A 21,798-nucleotide genomic window follows, 5' to 3' on the forward strand; every position below is an offset into this window, starting at 1 on the left:
GAGCCCAGGCTCTATTTTTACGTCCCACTCACTGGAGAGGAATGTGTAATATTTCAGTAAAGGAGGATGCAGGCAGCCAAAACTAACTGTTTGGCTTGGCAGCCTGCAGCAGATCTAAACTGTTGAGACAAAGGCTGTAGAAACATTGTTAGAAAATATAATAGTTTACTAGAGCAAATCCTCATAAATTCACAAACCATTTAACATTTATCCTCCCTACCTCCCCCTCCAAAGAAGGAAGAGGAAGAAGAGGGGAAGATACTAAAAACTTAGAATCTCAAAATTAGCAGAATGACAACCTGGAGAAGAGACAGCAAGGCCTAGCCACTGAGACTGGGGGTGTCAGACCCTTCAGGCAAGTGGGGCCTGGCGGATAGAGCCTGGGACCACTCACCCCTGATCCCGAGACCCTGGGTGTTTTCCCCAGGGAGCCAGGCAGACAATAGGGAGTTCAGCTCCATTCCACCCAGCTGTTGGGCTCCATGGCAACGAGAGCTTGGAGAAAACCCCACAGATGCCCAAGAGGAGGCGAGTGTGAGGAGCTGTAGTCATCAGGTCATGGGAAGAGCAGCCTCTGCCCTCCAGGCCTTGTCGCCTCACAGGGATAAGATGCCCCAGCAAAGACCAGTACCAACAGCACGAATGTGTGCCCGTCCAGTGCGGTGCTCCTCAGAGGGGACAAAGGAGGGGGATGGCCACAGCTCAGGGTGAGGGGTACGGTCTGGGCTCGGACGTCCAGCCCACACACCTCACTCAGCCTTCAGTTTCCTCATCGGTAAAAGGGTGCATTGTAGGGATTTGTCAAGGAAATGCCTCCAAGGTGCTCACCACAGATCAGGGGCCTGTGGGAGATGCCAGGCTGCTGAGATGACTGGGCAAACCATAAGGAACAGGATCTGCTCTGGGCCTGCGGGCGGGTTGGACCTGCATGGGGAAGGCAGTGGGGCTGGGCAGGCTGAGGGCAGAGGCGTGGTGGACCAGGCAAGGAGGCAGGAGACATCGGGTCTGTGGAGCGGGGCTCAGGGCTGCAGGAGAGACCAGCAGGAAGGACCCTTGGGATCAAAGAAGCAGGCTGGGCCCTGGGTTGAAGGGGCTGACAGGTTACTGCACCCATGAGAGAATGGAAAGGTCAAGAGCAGGGGACCACAGGTCCGCTCTGGATCTCAGGAAGGTAAGTGAGAGGCAGGGACATCAGGGAAGGAGACTTCACTGCAGGGAAGAGACGGGGGTCTCAGAAAGGGGCTGCAAGCAGGAGTGTTGCTGTTATGGGGGGATGGTATGGCTCCATGGCCCCCTGTTTCTCAGAAACTTAGGGCTGGCAGTGAAAAGGGAGAGCCAGGCAGAGTCATAACTGGGAATCCAGGGAACCGTCCATGTACGGATAACCTGATGGAACACCCTTCTGTCCCCCGTGGGGAGGAGATGCCTGCAAGCCACAGGCAGATCCAAGCTCCAATCTCTCTTCATTGATTCCCCCTGCCTGCCAGTTACGGCCTTCTCTGAGCCCCACTGTCCTGGCCCACACCAGGAGCAGTGACACTGACCTCCCGGGGTGGAAGACTTGAACGTGCCTGCAATTCCCCGACCTCAGTGTATGGAGATGCTTTTGTGCCCGGACATTTACTTCTCCTCCTGAAGAGGGGCTAGGAGGCCTCCCTACTGTGGGCATGGTCTGTGCTGACTGTTAGAGATCAAGGAGCTGATTCCCACCCAGCTTACTTACTGTCCCCAGTGAGGCAGCTGAACCTCAGGGGAAGAACTCGGGCAGACAGAGGAAAATTCCAGACAGCCTGGGGGAGGAAAGCACGGTGGGGGTGGGGTCCCCAGAGTCCAGCTCCCCAGCGCCAGGGCCTGACCTGCTGCTGTAGGAGTCTCCTCTAAACTCCCCAGCCCAGAGGGACTAGGAATGCCAAGAATCCTCTCCTCCCCTCTGTGGAACATTCCAAGGCTGAGTGTTTTCCTCTTGAAACCTCAGGAGCATGAGACAGGAATCCACCGTGAGGCCCTCCAGGCCCCCTCTGCGCCACCACACCTGCGAGGCTGACAGATGAGGGGGAACATGACGACCAAGAGCACCTCACCGGCTGCGACAGGCACTTCTGCCTCTGAGCCTCTCCTTTCCATGGGGAAGATGTCAGAGCAACAGAGACCCCAGGCCTGGCACAGTCTATGAAGGAAGCGACCCAGGAGGGGAGGGCTGGCTAGAAGACTGAGCAGGAGCCAAGGAAGTGAGAGAGTCATTTCCCAGGCAGGTTGATAAGAAGTCTAGGGGTCCCCAAGGAGACAGGGGTCTGGAATTCTCAAGGAGGAAGAAAGGACAAACTTTTTTGTCCCTCTATATTCCTTAGGATTATATAACAATAATGTATCCTGTTTGAGGACAGTCTCTGGAAAAAACCTTCTGGCTAATCCTGTTATCTTAAGGTGTAAATTGTGGGAGTAGGTCTAGTGAGGTCTTTATAACCTCCAGACATTCTTTTGATATACTGTAATAACTATTAGAGAGGATATAACTCCATGGCTAACACTAGCAAGGGGGTACTCTTTCTGCCCCCTTCTGATGCCTATGTCAGAAGCTTTCTCCATCTCCTTTATACTTTAATAAAACTTCATTACACAAAAGCTCTGAGTGATCAAGCCTCATCTCTGGCCCCGGATTGAATTCTTCTCCTCCGGAGGCCAAGAATCCAGTGTCTTTTCTGTGGTTCAGCAACAACCTTTCAGAAGATCAACTGTGCTTGCCCAGCATTAAGGCCTCTCCTGACCAGAGCTGCCTCTCAGGGACAGATGACACTAGCTTGTCCATCCTCGGCAGGTCTCTGCAGAGTCCTCTGCCACAAGCTGGCCTCAAGGAAGGAGCCTAGGCAGAGGTGCAAAAATTGGGAAGAAATCCCAAATCCCTGATATTAACTCTGTGCCGGACAGTCATGACCTCGGGTCAGGCGGACCCCAGTCTCAGCTAATCTCTTGGTGGCTGCTGACCAGGGATCCAACCTGTGCCCCCTGAATTGAAAGTAGAGTCTTAGACACTGGGCCACCAGGGAAGTCCCCCTTTCTGCAGTCAGAGCCGAGAAAGAGCTAGGCCCTGAGTGGCAGTCACTAAATGTCTGCAGAAGTGGCGATCTAATGGTTAAGACTTTGCGCTTTCAATGCAGGGGGCATGGGTTGGACCCCTGGTCAGGGAGTTAAGATCCCACATGCCGTGTGGCATGGCCAAAAAAAGAAAATGGGGAAAAAACATCTGCTGAAGTGAACAGCTGCAGAAGGCATGAGATCATATCTACCAATGTGCATGTAGATATGTGTTAACTGCATGAGGGAAAATAACTGAAGGAGTGATTGTGTGCCTAAAGCTGTCCTCCTGTCCCCAAATGCACTCATCCCCTCACTGGGCTGTTTTCTGAGAGCAAGTGATTACTCATCTCTGAGTTTAAGCATAATGTCTGACCCAAAGTAGATGTATAATCAATGTCTACTGAATTTTTGAAAAATCAATGAATGGTGTCATAGAGACAGGAAGTAGAAGGATGGTTACCAGGCGCTGGAGGAGGGGGAAGGGGGTTTCTCTTTATAGGGAATAGAGTTTCAGTTTAAGAAGATGACAGACTTCTGGAGACGGACTGTGGCAATGGCTGCACAACAGTGCACACTCACAAATGGTTAAGATGGTACGTTTCATGTTAGGTGTATTTTTTTTTTAATTAATAGCAACAACAGCAGTAACCATTTATTGAGTGCTTATTACTTCAAGGCACAAATGTTCACTGATATAGCTAATATTAACATGCTTGTTTTATAAATGAGGCCTCAGGAGGTTAAGTGTATGCTCAGGTCACATAGCTAGTGGGTTACAGAGGCTGGGTTCAAACCTGGACCCCCATCTCCAAAGCCAACATATTTAAGCACCACGTCACATGTGTTCAGAGCTCACGACTCCCATCTGAGCCCCACTTTATTTTTTATTTTTTAATTTTATTTTATTTTTAAACTTTACAACATTGTATTGGTTTTGCCAAATATCGAAATGAATCCGCCACAGGTATACATGTGTTCCCCATCCTGAACCCTCCTCCCTCCCCATACCATCCCTCTGGGTCGTCCCAGTGCACCAGCCCCAAGCATCCAGTATCGTGCATCAAACCTGGACTGGCAACTCGTTTCATACATGATATTATACATGTTTCAATGCCATTCTCCCAAATCTTCCCACCCTCTCCCTCTCCCAGAGTCCATAAGATTGTTCTATACATCAATGTCTCTTTTGCTGTCTCGTATGCAGGGTTATTGTTACCATCTTTCTAAATTCCATATATATGTGTTAGTATATACTGTATTGGTGTTTTTCTTTCTGGCTTTCTTCACTCTGTATAATAGGCTCCAGTTTCATCCATCTCATTAGAACTGATTCAAATGAATTCTTTTTAATGGCTGAGTAATACTCCATTGTGTATATGGTATATTTTATAACAATTAAAATTTAAAAATAAAAATTTTAAAAATCAGTGGATGATTGACAATCAAATGAAATGATCTAGTGTTAGGGCTGTCAGAACATGGAGTCTTAGATTCAAAACGACACAAATTCTCTGCAACTCTCCATCAGAAGCTGCAATATATGTCCTCCAACCCCAAACCTGAGTTGGACTAGGCCTCAATTAGACCAGCAGAACAAAGCAGGGGGGACACTTTGATACACTTTCGATACCTAAGCCTAAACCTAGGAGGGCCTTGTCGGCTTGCACTCTCACCCAGGGGAACTCTTCAGCTATCATGTAGCTCACTGGATACATGTGGCCCCAACCGAAAATGGAAGAGAGGCTATCCTCAAGCAGCAGGTTCCCAGCTGCTGTCTGGTAACAGGTCCATGGAAAGGCCAGCAGAAAAACAGTTTGGCTGAGCCCTGCCCAGACCACTGGCCCACAGAATCAGGAGCAAAGAAATAAACGTTTCAAGCCATGAAACAGTGGGGTGTCTGTCATGTATCAAAGATTTCAAATGACGAAGGGCCACCAGCCCTGCAGTTGGAGGTCAGGGCCACCCTGCCCTGGCTAACCTGCCTCCTGCAAGCAGCTCTCTAAAGAAGGTCTCATGAGTCCTTAAGTCCTAAGGAAGAGTGTGACAACTCAGGGAGGCAGGCACTTGACTTTTGGCTGGGGAGAGGTGAATGTGGAATGCTGACTGGTAAGGACAGGGTAGGGGTGTGGTCCTTTGCTCCTTGGAACACTTTCTGGAACACTTGGAACACTTACTTCTACAAAGTCCTGACTTTAAACCACATAAGTTTGATTTTGAGAGCTCAAACAGACAGGTAAGGACACAGATAGCCTACCAGTTCATGAAATAAGCTGGTTCTCTCATTGGAAGGGAACATGAAATGGAATTCTGAGCCACAAAGACTATACCTTTTACTGAAAAGATACAAGTTAAAATGAGCAAAACAAATCAACGTGATTCTACCAAGCCTTCTCAATTTATGCAGGTTCCCAGGAGACCTGGATGCCATCTGTGACAATTACCACCAGCACAAGTGTAACCCATGCTGGATTATGTCAGCACACTTTGTTCTAGAGACCTTTTCCAGGCACCTGTTTCCACACTGAGCCTCATTCACAGCAGCTGCCCTAGGCGCTGCCTGCTCCTTGTCCCAGAACGTCATCTGCATTGTGTTAGTAACATAAGAAACAGCCCATCCCACAAAGGGCTGACTCAGGAACATTTAACAAGCTAAATTCTTATGAGAGCAGATATCCTCAGGGGAGCACAATGCACGTAAGGCTTGGGGCATTTTAACTAATTAGATTTCTCGGTCTTCATCACTGAGTCATCATGAAACCTATGGCCCAGTCCTGGAACATCTGTGCTGCCTTCTGTGCCCCTGTCCACTCCGACCTGCAGACTGCCCATCTGCCTGTTACTACACGTCATCTACAGGATTAGTGCTTCTCAGGTCCCCATCTGGGGACCCACAGAAAAGGAACAGCGGTGGCCCTGATGAATGCCAATGCAGTGACGTACTTTCCACCCGTCTCCAACTTCCTCTGCCATTACTGGACAAGGGATTTGTTGTTGGATTTCAGAGCTCCGAAACTGCAATTCCAGGCTGCTCCTCCATATCCCTGGCTCCCTCTCACCCGCCCTCAGCCACGCCTTAACCAGTGTCCATATCCTGAAGGATTCAGCTTCCAGGCACAACTCTGTTGCTCGCCCTGCCCTCTGTTTAGACTTAGGCTATTCATCTGCCTCAGAAATTAAAAAAAAATAAAAAGACACACAGGATGCAGATGTTTGCATCTTTATTTTTAGGACATTTAGGACCCATCGTTCTGGTTCCCTGAAGGCAGGAGTCTGTGCTTGCTGAATGAACATGTTCATCTGCATTAATGCTAAGTATTCTCAAAAGCCGCCTCCTAACTCTCACATGAGAGCCACCTTGGCTTTCGCAGGCTTCCTCATCCTGGGGCATCGCATCACTTGGGCCAGTCAGTGCTGGTTACCATGCCACCTGTGGGCAAGGACGCCAGCTGTCCGGGTCCGCCGAGGCCCTTGTCAAGTCCGTCATTTATTCTTAGACACAGACCCCCATGTGAGGGCCGCTCAGACTTGAGTCACTTGTAGGCCCTCTCGTTGCTTCATCCCACTCTGACCCACCCTTCCTACAGCCCCGTGGAGGCCACTGAACACTGGGATGAGCAACTGTAGGGGCAAGAACAAGCCCCTTCATGGTCACCTCCATCGTGCAAAGGACCCTCCAATACACAGCAGCAAGTGTTCTAGAATTCAGAGAATCCTGGTCTTTTTCCTTGGATTTGAAAAAGCTACCTTTTGGTCATTTTGCTACTTATTAATGCACTTGTTCTGGGACAACTAGGGAGAATGGGGAAATGGATCAACCCAGTGAAGCTTGATACTCTTAAGCAACTTCGGCAGCAATAACACTGATAGCAATGAATGAATGACTGGACACCAGCATTCAGGGGTCCAGGCTGGGTTGTCCATGTGTATCCACTGGCTATTCCAGCTTCACAAGGTACAAAGAACAGTCTCTCCGTCCTCTCTTCCACACTCAGGAGTCTCTGCCTTAGAGCTGATTCTTCTAGGCAATTCTGATGGATCTGCACTCTTGCCCCCACATCCACCCAACTTGCTGTCTCTGTTGCCCTTCTGATTTCATTTTAATAAAAGCTGCTTTTATCCCACCCCCACCAAAAGCTTCCCTCAAGGCCTTGTCAATATGGACCCTTGTGCCACCAACCCCCTCACTTTAAATCCATCACCAAACCTAGCACCTAACCTAGCACAGGCCCCACCCCACCTCCTCTCCTTTCCTACCAGCAGGGGGTGCATCTGATCTCCTAAGTGCTGAAAGGAAAATACCTAACCACATCACTTTTTACAAAAGATAAACAAATCTAAATTTAATCCAACTTACCCTTGTTTCCCAGGAGAAAGGGGCAGAGTGCTCATCTTGCCAAGTTATGTCCTGAAATAAAAATTCAAGAATAAATCTGAAGTCCAAACCCAAACATACCCTGTGCAAACAACCACCCAAGGCCATAGGGGAACAAAAATTTAGGAAGAATCCCAACTCCTGGCTCTGAACAAGCCTGACATCATCACACTCTGCAGAGAATGTGTTGACCTTCTGGGTCTGGCTTCCCCTCACTCTTCAGACCGAGGCTGCCAGGCATGCCTGTCCCCTGCCAAGCGATATTAGATGGATGCCTGGGAGTCCCAGGACAAACTTGGTGACAGGGAAGCTGAGCAGAAAGGGAACACAGCTTCTGGGCTCAGGTCTCAGCCCTACCAGCGATTAGCCATGTGGCCAGGGCATGATGACTTAGCCTTTTGAGCCTCAGTTTCCTCATCTGTAAAAGGAGAATCACACTTGCCTTGCTGGGTTGTTGTGAGGATTAAATGAGGTCATATACGAAAGGAATGCTTTCGAACACATTGGAATAGACCCTGATACTGGGAAAGATTGAGGGCAGGAGAAGGGGACAACAGAGGATGAGAAAGTTGGATGGCATCATTGACTCAATGGACATGAGTTTAAGCAAATTCTGGGAGATGGTGAAGGACAGGGAAGCCTGGCCCTGCTGCAGTCCCTGAGGTCTCAAAGACATGACTTTGTAGCTGAACAACAGTGAAAAGAATGTCAGAAAATTATTTGCAGTCAATACCAGTACCCAATTTTAAATTGAACCCCACCCCCACTCCTAATATGTGCCTCCCAGAAATATGAAAGGCAATAATCAGCAAATCAATGAAGAAAATGCAATTATAATGAAAACTCAGAATCATTCTGACCCTCACAAGCAGAACAGGATAAAAGGAGCCCTTCAAAATAGTCACAAGAATTTGACCTTGCATCCACCAGCCTGAACAAAAATCTCCTTCCCTCGGCTACTTCTCCACCCTTCCACCTGTATTCCTATACTAGCAAATGTCTCATCTGCGTCCAGCTTCTATTGGGGATCATATTTTCTGAACCAAAAACTGGGATATCTTGGGTGATCCAGACTGAAAATGGGATTAGATAATTGAATTGACTGTTCTTCATAAAGCACCCCAGGTACATAGTGTCTTACCACCCAGAAGCACTCCTTGCCCCTAGAGGTAGGTCACCCGGCTTCCCCTCCTCCAGGAGGCGGCCCAGTTCTGCAAAGGGCCCACTTTTTTTTAGTACAAACTCCATCCCCAGGCTCAATCTCTAAGCCATGTCTCCTATCACTCCTGACTCTCAGGCAAAACTTCTAAAACGTGAGGCAGCATGGGCCACTGTGCTCCCATTGTGCAGTTAAGCCCAGTTTACGCCTCAATTTACAAACTGTGTCCCTCCAAAAGTAGAAACGTGAGCTAACAAGTCTCAGCTAAGGGGGCCCTGAGTCCAGGTATGTGTGGTCAGGAAGTGGGAGAAAAGTGTAGTTGAGCTAAATGACCTGAGAGTCCTTAAAATTCTATGATCTCAGGACCCTCTAAGTTCCTCTTAGAAGCAATACAAGAGTTTGTCAGATGGGAAAAATAAAGGAGGCTGATGGGATGTAAGTCCCCTTTATTCTAGATTTGGACCAGTGAAAAAAGGACAAAGGGAAACCAACTGGCAAGTGTGTTCCCTCTGTCCGGGGGAAGGACAACCCAGTGGCCACCCCAGGGGACAGAGGAGGTGCGTGGAGATTCAGTGGGCAGGCAGAGACAGAGCAGGGAGCAGGATCACTGGTAAAAGCAGGACACACTCCTTCTCATGTGATATGATCAATCCTCTGCATATTAATTATGCAGCTTGAGTCCCTTTGAAATCTACAAAGAACAGAGTAAGAAGGTTTGGGGGTTTGGAAGGTGAATGAGTGCAAGACTCTTAGGAACAATGTTCTTTTCTATTTTTCCAGCTTTTTTCTACAGGAATCCTGGCCTATCTTCTTCCCTACCAATATACATATACAAGTTATAAATGTATTCCTCCTTCGGCAATTTTGTGAATGAAAGAAAAAATGAAGATGAAAAAACAATATTACATGAAATAAAAAACTGAACAGGAGTAAAAGAGGGAACCAATGAAATACGCTTTCTATAACAATGCTTCATTTGAGCTATATTTGATCATTCTCGTTCATATTGTATACTTTTAAAAGAATTATTCCTCATAATTCCTTGGTGAAGAATTTGGTAAACAGTAAATATATTTTATAAAACCTGATAAACAAACATGAAAGGAAAGTGTTATTGGTAGTCATCTCTGATTGACATGGATAATATGTCTAAAATTTGTACATGTACTCATTGAGTAATAAAGAATTAGTTATTGTTTAAAAAAAGAAAAAGACTCTTAAGAGCAAAGACGTAGCCTGGAGCACGGTAAGCCAGCAGGCTCCAGTGGCTGCAGCCCATATTGGCTGAAATTCCAAAAGGGCTGCAGACAGACGGGCATCCTGTGATTTCTCCACAACTTGATGTCAAGTCAATAATCTTTTGTTTGCTCCAGCAAGAAACTGAGTCAAGGGGCAAATTCCTTAGATTTCTGCAGTTCCAAGCTCATAAAAAAATAATAAAGCACTTAACAAAAATAAACACGCCAAACAAAAATGCGATTGAAGCTCTGACGTCAGCCCCTGGCCGGCTGCAGACCCCAGCCACAAGCAGCACTGGCAGCAGGCGCGGCTCTCCGGTTGCTGGGCGCACAGCAGCGTCAGAACCGCAAGGTTCTAGAAATGGACAGTGGTGGTGGCAGCTGTACAACATCGTGAGTGTAGCAACTGTACACTGAAAACAATGGTGAGAATGGTCAACTTTATGTTATGAATATTTTACCACAATAAAAAAAACTGAATGTATTATATGACTCTGACTATACGACATTCTGGAACAGGTAAAATTATAGAGACAGTAAGAAGATCAGTGGTTGCCAGGGTTAAATGGAAGGAGGGATGAGAAAGCACAGAAGATTTTTAGGACAGTGAAACTACTCTGAACATACTGTAATGGTGGATACTTTTCTCAAAACCCAGAAGCTACAGCAGCAAGAGTAAACTGCAGTGTAGACTATGGACTTAGGGCAATAATGATATGTAGGTTCATCCACTGTGACAAATGTCCCACTCTGGTGGGGCACATTGGTATTGGAAGAGGCTGCACATGTGTGTGATGGTAGGGAGTGTGTCAGAAATCTATACTTTCTACTCACTTTTGCTGGGAACCGTACAATGCTCTGAAAATTAATTTATTTTTCAAAAACAAAGTGACCCCTCCCTATTCCAAAAAAAAAAAAAAAACCTGACAAGGGTAACAAATACTAAAAACATCATTTCCTAATTACTTTAGTCTGTCTTCCTATTATCTATGCTCCTGACATTACTTATATCCCTTGTACCTGCAAGATAGAAAGTGCATCTGTAACAACACAGTGGGGTTGCTGCACCTCCCTGACTGGCTCTGATTCCGTGAGCCACCTTGGGGCTTAGACAGCACCTAGGGGAGCATCTCCATGGCAACCAGTGGGTGCTCCACAGCTGGGCTGCTCCCCTCACTGCCCTGACGCCAGATGCTGAACATTTCCCAACACAGCACAAGCTGCAACCAATACCAGACATCCCGAAATTCACTACATTCTACACTAAATGCAATTTTCACTATTAAAATTTTTAAGGATTTTGGTCATCTTAACTTTGAAATTATTTGGCGACAGTAACTCATCTAGAATGGGTTGGTTTCTCTGTAAAAGTCATGACTATTCCAAAACTATTCTAAAGTGAGAAATTCTGGACTTAAAATTCACTTCAAAGGTGAAATGTTATAAATATTAGCCTTTCCTCTATGACTGGATACTAATGAGTCATTTCTTCTTTTGTAACTTCCTTCCCCACTTCAGAGCCAGTGAACTTCATCTCATCTCCAGTGTTGGGGGGACAGCACCTGTGGGTGGCCGCATCCACAGTGGATGACCCTTGGCTGGGCCTAGAGGCCAGCCTGAGGAAGCGGGGTCAGGAGCGCGGGCATTACAAACCAACTCTGAGCTTCCCCTCCACAAAACCAGGTCACTAGCAGCTGGCAGACAGGGAGACATGCCTTTCCTACAACAGTGAAAAGAAGCGCTTCAGAGACCCCTGAAGCACTCTGAGAGTCTTGCTTCCTCTCCAGGCCTCACTGAGGGACAGGCTGGGGACCACTCTATAACCTGAAAAAACCGCACCTTCCTGCAGATGCCCTCTTTCTGGCACACCTGTCCCAGGCAGCCTGAGGGGATGGCCACTTCCTAGGTCCTTGTCGGTCTTGGGGCCATGCTTGTGCCATTCACAGACACCAGATTCAAGGCTCTCTAAAGAGCACTCTTAGCTTAAAGTTTTCAGATCTAGCTGTAAATCAGAATCACCCAGGGTGCTGTTTGAACAGGCAGAAGCTGTGGGTCCCACCCGACATAGTTATAGAAAAACCAACAGCTCCCTGTGTGTGTGTGCTCAGTCATGTCCGACTCTCTGCAACCTCATGGACTGTAGCCCGCCAGGCTCCTCTGTCCATGGGGATTCTCCAGGCAAGAATACTGGAGTGGGTTGCCATGCCCTCCTCCAGGGTTATCTTCCCGACCCAGGGACTGAACTTGTATTTCCTGCATCTTCTGCATTGGCAAGCGGATTCTTGACCACTGGTGCCACCTGGCTATGATCCAACAACTCCCTAAGTCATTCTAATGCAGCTGTTCCCATGGGCAGCTCACCTACTTCAGTCCTCCACAGGACACCTGACTCCCGCTTCTCATAGAGGCACCTGGCACACAGGCTGCAAGTGCTGACCTCCAAGGCTCAGGCGCCCACCTCTCTGCCCAGGCCACTCCACCTGTAGAGGTGGCCTCAATCAATACTGCTACATGGCTCTCACCATTCCCAAGTAAGGATTTTTAGTAAACCAACCTGGATGCCGGCTGCTCTCACAAGAGGCCTGCAGTTTTCTGGGCTGGCTCTCACCTACCCCACTTTGAAGCAGGCAAAACCATGCTCTGTGTCATCAGTATACTAACCAAAGCCAACAGTCTCCTAAACACTGCAAGGCCTCAGCAAATCACGTCTAAACGCTGCTAAAGAAATATCAATAACCTCAGATATGCAGATGACACCACCCTTATGGCAGAAAGCAAATCACCTCTAAAGGCCTCAGCAAATCATGTCTAAAGGCTGCTTTAGAGATAAGAAAGCCTCCCTCAATGATCAATGCAAAGAAATAGAGGAAAGCAATAGAATGGGAAAGTCTAGAGATCTCTTCAAGAAAATCAGAGATACCAAACAAACATTTCATGCAAAGATGGGCACAATAAAGGACATAAATGGTATGGACCTAACAGAAGCAAAAGACATTAAGAAGAGGTGGCAACAATACACAGAAGAACTGTACAAAAGAGATCTTCATGACCCAGATATCCATGACGGTGTAGTCACTCACCTAGAGCCAGACCTCCTGGAATGCAAAGTCAAGTGGGCCTTAGGAAGCATCGCTACAAACAAAGCTAGAGGGGGTGATGGAATTCAAGCTGAGCTATTTCAAATTCTAAAAGATGATGCTGTTGAAGTACTCCACTCAATATGCCAGCAAATTTGGAAAATTCAACAATGGCCACAGGACTGGAAAAGGTCAGTTTTCCATCCAATCCCTAAGAAAGGCAATGCCAAAGAATGTTCAAACTACCGCACAATTGCACTCATCTCACATGCTAGCAGTATAATGCTCAAAAATTCTCCAAGCCAGGCTTCAACAGTACATGAACTTCCAGATGTATGAACTGAATTTAGAAAAGGCAGAGGAACCAGAGATCAAATTGCCAACATCTGCTGGATCATCAAAAAAGCAAGAGAGTTCCAGTAAAACATCTACTTCTGTGTTATTGACTATGCCAAAGCCTCTGACTATGTGAATCACAACAAACTGGAAAATTCTTAAAGAAATGGGAATACCAGACCACCTTACCTGTCTCCTGAGAAATCTGTATGCAGGTCAAGAAGCAACAGTTAGAGCCAGACACGGAACAATAGATTAGTTCCATATAGGGAAAGGAGTACGTCAAAGCTGTATATTGTCACCCAGCTTATTTAACTTATATGCAGAGTACATCATGAGAAATGCTGGGCTAGATAAAATACAAGCTGGAATCAAGATTGCTGGAAGAAATATCAATAACCTCAGATACACAGATGACACTACCCTTATGGCAGAAAGCGAAGAGGAGCTCAAGAGCCTCTTGATGAAAGTGAAAGAGGAGAGTGAAAAAGCTGGCTTACAACCCAACATTCAGAAGACTAAGATCACACATCCAGTCCCATCACTTCATGGCAAATAGATGGAGAAACAGTGGAAACAGTGGCTGACTTTATTTTGGGGGGGCTCCAAAATCACTGCAGATGGTGACTGCAGCCATGAAATTAAAAGACACTTGCTCCTTGGAAGAAAAGCTATGACCAACCTAGACAGCATAGTAAAGAGCAGAGACATTACTTTGCCAAGAAAGTTCCATCTGCTGCTGCTGCTGCTGCTGCTGCTAAGTCGCTTCAGTCGTGTCCGACTCTGTGCGACCCCATAGACGGCAGCCCACCAGCCTCCCCCGTCCCTGGGATTCTCCAGGCAAGAACACTGGAGTGGGCTGCCATTTCCTTCTCCAATGCATGAAAGTGAAAAGTGAAAATGAAGTCGCTCAGTCGTGTCTGACCTTTAGCGACCCCATGGACTGCAGCCCACCAGGCTCCTCCATCCATGGGAGTTTCCAGGCAAGAGTACCGGAGTGGGGTGCCATTGCCTTCTCCAAACGTTCCATCTATGCAATGCTATGGTTTTTCCAGTGGTCATGTATGGATGTGAGAGCTAGACTATAAAGAAAGCTGAGCACCGAGGAACTGATGCTTTTGAACTGTGGTGTTGAAGAGTCTTGAGTCCCTTGGACTGCAAGGAGATCCAACCAGTCCATCCTAAAGGAAATCAGTCCTGGGTGTTCACTGGAAGGACTGATGTTGAAGCTGAAACTCCAATACTTTGGCCACCTGATGCAAAGAACTGACTCACTGATGCTGGGAAAAATTGAAGGCGAGAGAAGAAGAGGACGACAGAGGATGAGATGGTTGGATGGCATCACTGACTTGATGCACATGAGTTTGAGCAAGCTCCAGGAGCTGGTGATGGATAGGGAAGCCTGGTGTGCTGCAGTCCATGGGGTCGCAAAGAATTAGACACGACCGAGCAACTGAACTGAACTGAACTAAAAGGCCGCTTTCATTTCATTCTTTCCAGAGTTCAAAGGTTACATACAACTACTGCAACAGCATTTCTAATAATGCCTCTGCATAACTACAGTAAGTATGTAATCATAAATACTCTGATGTCATAGAGTCAAAATATGGTGTGCTGTTTGTTAAATTTCTCCTGCCACCTAGATGGCTCTCTTAAAGTTAGAATCCCCAACCATTAAGCTCCCCAGAAATACATCTAATTTTTCTTGAGTGGTTCAGAAGTAGTGCTCACTGGAACCATACATTAGCATTGTCCTCCTAAGTCCATAAATTGGGGGAGTTTCCAGTTGATTGATAGACGGTTGCATTTTGGCTTAAAGTTAAGAAGTTTAAACTGTGAAATACTCCAAACTAGAGAAATGACGCTCAGATGGTAGAGCCTGCAGGAGTGGGAAAGACACTCCCTGTGTTTCTGTCTCATCCCTTCAGGGATGTTGGCTGCCCTGGGCCTCTTGGTACATCCTTCACCAAGCACCTTCTTCCTGATGATCTGCTTAGTGTTAGTCTGTACCTCATATTCACAGGAGCATGTTAAAAACAGAAGGGAGGTAATCATACTCCCTGGTATTTAGCCAAATGGATCGAAAACTTCAGTTCAGTTGCTCAGTTGTGTCGAACTCTTTGTGACCCCATGGACTGCAGCACACCAGGCTTCCCTGTCCATCACCAACTCCCAGAGCTTGCTCAGACTCATGTTCATCAAGTCCGTGATGCCACCCAAGCATCTCATCCTCTGTCGTCTCCTTCTCCGGCCTTCAATCTTTCCCAGCATCAGGGTCTTTTCAAATGAGTCAGTTTTCAAATGAGTCGCATCAGTCAGGATGCGACTGACAGATCAGGCAAAGTATTGGAACTTCAGCTTCAGCATCAGTCCTTCCAATGAATATTCAAGACTGATTTCCTTTAGGATGGACTGGTTTGATCTCCTTAGGTCCCCAGAAACACCTACACATGGCCGCTTATAGCAGCTTCAGTCAGAAATGCTAATACTTAGAAACAAGTAAGATGTCCTTTCATGGGTGAATGGCTATGAATGGCTAAGAAAACTGTGGTACATTCAGGCTGTAGACTATTATTCAGTGCTAGGAAGAATGGGCTATCAAGCCATCAAAAGACACAGAGGAAACTTAATGCATATTACTAAGTGACAGAAGTCAATCAGAAAAGGCTGCATACTCCATGATTCCAACCATATGTCATCTGGAAAGGGCACAACTATGGTGATAGTAAAAAGATAAGCAGTTGCTAGGGACTGGAGGGGAGGAACGGAGGAGCAGGAAAAGCATCCAGGGTTTTTAGGACAGTGAAATACCCTGTATGGTACTATCTATATAATGATGGAATTGTGTCCTCAAACATTAGTCCAAACTACTGAATGTCCAATATCAAGAGTGAACTATAGGGCTTCCCTGGTGGCGCAACGGATAAGAATCCGCCTGCCAATGCAGGAGACACGGGTTCGATCCCTGATCCGGGAAGATCCCACATGCTGCGGAGCAACTAAGCCCGTGCACCACAACTAGGGAAGCCCAGCGCCTAGAGCCTGTGCTCTGCAACGAGAGAGGGCACGGCGATGAGAAGCCCACACGCCACAGCAAAGAATCCCCCAGCTCTGCGCACTGCAACGAGAAAGCCCGTGCCCAGCAACCAAAATCCAGCACAGCCAAAAATTAATTAAACAGATTATTAAAAAAGAGTGGAAAATACAAATTTTAAAAAAAGAGTGAACTGAATGTAAACTATGAACTGGGTGACGGCGCGTAGGTTCACTGATTATAGTAAATGCACCGCTGTGATGGGGCTGTGGATTCCGTGAGGGGGAGGGGCTGTGCGTGTACAGGAGGTGGACATATGGAAACCTCTGTACTTTCTGCTCAGTTCTGCTGTGAACCTAACAATGCTCTGACAAATAAAGTCCACACACACACACAAAAAGGGAAGGAGTAAGGGAGAAGAATATGGTCTTTTTTTTAACCAACTGCTTATTCTTAGGGACTATTGTTTATATATTTATGGAATCCATGCTTTCCCCTTTGACCTGCAAGCTGAAACTCCAATACTTTGGCCACCTCATGCGAAGAGTTGACTCACTGGAAAAGACTCTGATGCTGGGAGGGATTGGGGGCAGGAGAAGGGGACAACAGAGGATGAGATGGCTGGATGGCATCACGGACTCGATGGACGTGAGTCTGAGTGAACTCCGGGAGTTGGTGATGGACAGGGAGGCTTGGCATGCTGCAATTCATGGGGTCGCAAAGAGTCAGACATGACTGAGCGACTGAACTGAACTGAACTGATTGCATACATTTAATTCTGCTGAAGTAAGATGGTTTCCATCAGTGGAAGTAGGAAATTGCAGTTCTGACAACAGAAAAAGAGTTACAATTTAACTATTGGGCAGGTTCCATCATAAACACAAGTACAGAAACTCAGCCCTTCCCAGACCTTACCAAAAACAAAAACTCGAGGCCAAGGTGGTGACGGGAAGGTGGGTGGGGGAGAGGTCAAAGGAAACAAACAGGAGAACGGAGTCGGAAGTTGAAGACAGGTCTGGCCTTGATTTATTTTTCTGAGAAATGGATTTTTTTTTCTTCCTTTAGAATGTCAAAGTAACTCCCGTCAATTACAAGATGACTTCAGATGTGCCAGGAGGCTTCCCAGCTCTGCCCCTCACCCTGGGAGACAAGGAGCAAGTTATTTCACTTTTTTGCAAAACCTGTTCCCTGGTAATTACTGGGCCACACACGCACGCTGGGGGGCGGGGGGCGCCAGGGGGAGCCAGTGTGGCTGCCTCGGCTCCCAGGGTGAAGCTTTCAATGCCCTTCCTCCTCCAGAGGCACCAGCTATGCAGGGTCCCAGGCCAGGTGCTTCTCTAGACAGAGAACTATCTGTCCGCAAAGGGAAGCCTGTGGAAGAGACCCAGAGCCTCCTCCTCACAGCCTGTGGAGGTGGACACGGACCCACGGCCACGTTCTCAACTCCTGCTCGGAGCCGGGGCACAGGCACCAGGACATGGTAAAGCACATCCACCCTGTCGTCTTTTCTAAAGAACTATATGCATCTGCCAGACAGAAGTGTGGGATTCATAATTACACATTCCACCCTTCTTAAAAAAAAAAGTCCAAATGCTGAAAAAGTCACTCTCAAATGTCTCATTTGGGGGCCAGAGGCTGAAAAATAAAAAGCCAAGCTGCTGAAGCGAAAGGGGAGGAGGTGATCTCACATATCACAAGTCCTGCATCAGGAAGCCACAGAGCCAACCCAACTCACACCTGACGAAGATTTAATCACTGAGCAGCATTCTGGAAGGACTACCACATGCTTCATAATGCTGCCTCTGCACTGTTTGAAACTCTTAACAGTAACATACAGGTACACTGGGCTTCCCTGGTGGCTCAGCGGTAAAGAATCCACCTGAAATGCAGGAGATGCAGGGGACGCGGGTTCGATCCCTGGGTCGGGAAGATCCCCTGGAGGAGGTCATGGCAACCCACTCCAGTATTCTTGCCTGTAGAATCCCACAGACAGAGAAGCGTGGCGGGCTACAGTACATGGTGTCACAAATAGATGGACACGAGTGAAGCAGCTTAGCACGCACGCACACACAGGTATGTCAGTTTAGAAATTGTATACTTATTTAATTAGTTTATTTGAAAACACAAACATCTAGGCTGTCCAGCCTAGACCCTAAGGAGAGAGGGCCTGGATGCCAGCAGCTCATCAAAGTCTGCTGACTGGGGGCTCCATACTGACCCCCTCCTCCCGAGCATTTCAGGGAAGGGTACTTCACCAGCCATGGGGGAGCAGGAGCTGGACAGGCAGCAGGGCCGTGGAAAACTGAGGGGCCTTCAGAGGCCTGCAGGAGTCAGGAAGCCCCAGGAAAGGAGGTGAAGGCCAAGTGGGGTGAAGAGCAGCCAGCCAGTCCTCCGGTTCCTGCAGGAGCGGGAGGGACACACGGGCCGGGGGAACACCTCCTTCCAACAGCAGCTGGTCACTAAGCTGCTGAACAGGAGGTGGAGCTGTCTGGCTCCAGGGCTTACAACCCACATTCTCCAGCACTCAAAATCCAGATCCAGGTCCCTGGGGTTGGCACATGGAAACACCCTTCCTGCCCAGCCCCACTTACTTTATAAAGAGGTAAAACAGGCAAGTAGGTCCATGAGAAGCAACACTCCGGCTGCCCAAATTTCTGAGTTCACCTGCTTATGGCTTATCTGGAGCCTAGCTGTGGCACAGAGCTCAGAACCCTGAATTCTCAGATCCTGCTAGACTGGTGGCAAGAATCTGGGAGTAAGGGCAGGGAGCAGAGAGCTAAGCATGCCTAGAAAGTCAGGGTTTTGTTTTCTGTTTTTGCTATTTGATAACAGGAAGCTATGGAGGCAGACTGGAGTGATACCTAAATCTCCCTAGATGAAAGCTCTTCATCTCCCAAAATAAGCCATTCCCCAGACTTTTACTGCTATAGGAAGAAGGCAGGAATTGAGAAGCACAGGGCAAGTCAAACTGCTAAAAGCACCTATTTGCAAACATGCCTTAACGTTCAGACCAAACATGTGATGCAAAGGGCAAGCCCAATGTCCCTGTCTGTTCCAAGCAAGGCCTATAAGCCCGAAAGGTCCGGTGAGCTGGGGATGCTCAGTCACTTAGTCATGTCCAATTCTTTGCGACCCCATGGATTGCAGCCCTCCAGGCTCCTCTGTCCATGGAATTTTCCAGGCAAGAATGTTGGAGCAGGTTGCCATTTCCTCCTCCAGGGGATCTTTCCCATCCCAGGGATTGAACCTGCATCTCTTGCGTCTCCTGCACTGGCAGGCAGATTGTTTACCACTGAGCCACCTAGGAAGGCTAAGCATCCCTAAAGCATGAATGGCTCTAGGGTCTAACATACTAGGCTTAGGGAAATAGTCACTCAGTTGACTGCCAAGGTAGTAAGAACCAAAAAACTGATAGAACCCTTCACAGCTTCCATGCTCAAAGGCAGGCAGCCAGCCTCCCTCTCGGCGTCAGGCTCGTCCTCCCAGCAAGGGTGCATCTGGGCCTGGACACTGGTCCTCTTGCTTTACAGACAGCAAACGTAAAAATGAACACACAGATGGCATGCTGCCACACCTGTCCTACACAGAGCAGCCCCACGTGTGCCAACTGGACGTGTGAGTCGAGCCCTGTCCACACTCCCTGCCACCAAGATCCATGACCATCAATACACAAGCAAGTTCCACTTGCTTGTTCCTGCAACACATAACAATGACTGGATGACCGTCACAGTTGAAGGCTGTATTCGCATGATCTGACGTAAAATGTGGCTGTCTGGGATGCAAAAATGTAACTGGCGACAGGGTAGAGGGTATTCAAAGAAATTGGCGATGTCCTGGTCCTTCACGATAGCTGAAAGGGGGGCACAATCTGAGGCTGGAATGATGGCTGATCAGGAGTCCACACCGTGGACAGAGCAAGCCCAGCTTTGGATATGTGCCCCAAGGTGAATCCCCAGAGCTCATCAGGGCAGAGCTCCTTCTCATGTGGGACTCTACACAGCCAACTCTAAGCTTAGCAATGGAAGGAATTTATTTCATGACAGTGATTTTCAAAAGTGGACACAGACAGACTACAGCTAACAACCTTAATGTTGACGTTTTCGCCACTGGCAGCAGCAGCCATTTTTAATCCCATAGGCCTTCCCTACATATAAGCTCCACCATCATCCTGTTACTGTTCTTCCCACTGTAGGAGTTCAGAGACATTAATGAATTACCACAGTCAAAAAGTTAACTGATGCGGAGCCAAAGCAAACCCAAGACTCACAACCAAGCCCAGGTGCCTCCTATTATAGCCTTAGAAAAGGCCCTGGGAACCCAGTATCCCAGATGGTCTTTCCCAAGTATCTACGAGGCCCACCCTGCCTGTCGTCCAAGATCAGACACTGGCTAAAGCAAGAGCTGGGGCTCACCTGAGCACCTGTCCTTCAATGAGCCAACTGGGGATGCTGGCAGTGGCGGAGTCCAAGGAGTATTCTCTGTTTCAAGACTGGCTGTGGAGGCCACAGACACTACATCTGAAGGCAGATCAAACAGGAAGGGACAGAGCGGCTGACTCAGTCTGGTTCAGGGCCCTTTTGGGTAAGCCTGGGGCCACCTATTCAGGCTACTCCGTCCAGCAGCCTACAGAGGGGGCACCCCACCCTGTCCCCATCATCACCCCTTGTGCCCAGGAGCCAACTCTCCTCCAAGAACAACTGTACTCCTGGGCATGAGAACACCAACTCTACTCTGGTGCCAAGTCGATGTAACACACTTTAAACTCCCTAGTGGGATTAAATCACTGTAGCCAAAAAGACAAAAAAGCTCTGGGCAATGTTCCTCTGTATCTTTCTTCAAACTCACTGTGTCTCTGCCATTCTTGCTGGGAGCCTGGCAGGAGGTTTGCAGATCATGCTCCTAGGCAGCTTTTGCAAAGCTGAGTTCAGTTCTGAAAAACAGGGCTCTTGTGCTCCTGGAAGAATATGAAAGTACCACAACAAAAAGTTCTATTGGCTGTTAAATTGCTTTGGGTTTACAAATTCACAAATGGCTCAGTCCGGTACCCAGTTAAGGAATCAGAGTACACAATTCACTTGGTCACATCTTATCAGCAATATGGCACAGGCCTTTTGATGATGAACAGGCATGTGGATATTCTTAGCCAGGCAGAAAGGGAAAATGACAGTGACTCTCCAACATCTGTAAGTACTTGCAGGTTTATTTCCTCTCAGTTTATTTACTCATGACGTTTCCAAAAGGGGCTGCCTGCTTTTCCATCACCCAAATCTGAGCACCAACACTGCAAACATCTTTAGAGATGCTTATTTTCACATTAAACATGTTTCAGCTCTGGGATTACACTTTAAACGTATATTCTCATCCCTTCCGTTACCACACCCTCGTTTTTCCTGGCAAAGCCTTTAGAGTTTAAAATCCAATGAAGACTTTTCATCCTGTCAGAATAAAGCCATGTGGGCAGCATATTTCTGCCTCTCACACATCCCTCACATTAAAGTGGGTTTATG

General features: G+C 47.6%; 1 protein-coding gene across 2 annotated transcripts in view; it reads right to left on the bottom strand.

The window, feature by feature from the left end:
* The window catches only part of C28H1orf198 (chromosome 28 C1orf198 homolog), a 35,011-nt gene that overhangs the window by 11,667 nt on the left and 1,546 nt on the right, over window positions 1-21,798 (bottom strand). The window contains exon 1 of one of the 2 annotated variants that reach the window (XM_059882602.1): window positions 395-474. Coding sequence is in view for 1 of the 2 variants with exons in the window: in NM_001040592.1 (NP_001035682.1) it covers window positions 7,430-7,480 (51 nt within the window). In the remaining variant the exon portion in view is untranslated. Of the gene's footprint in view, window positions 1-394; window positions 475-7,429; window positions 7,481-21,798 lie in introns of those variants that run through there. The other variant, NM_001040592.1, reaches the window with a different exon arrangement.

This window comes from Bos taurus, chromosome 28 (genome assembly GCF_002263795.3).
Source record: "Bos taurus isolate L1 Dominette 01449 registration number 42190680 breed Hereford chromosome 28, ARS-UCD2.0, whole genome shotgun sequence".
NCBI classification, from domain to species: Eukaryota; Metazoa; Chordata; class Mammalia; order Artiodactyla; family Bovidae; genus Bos; species Bos taurus.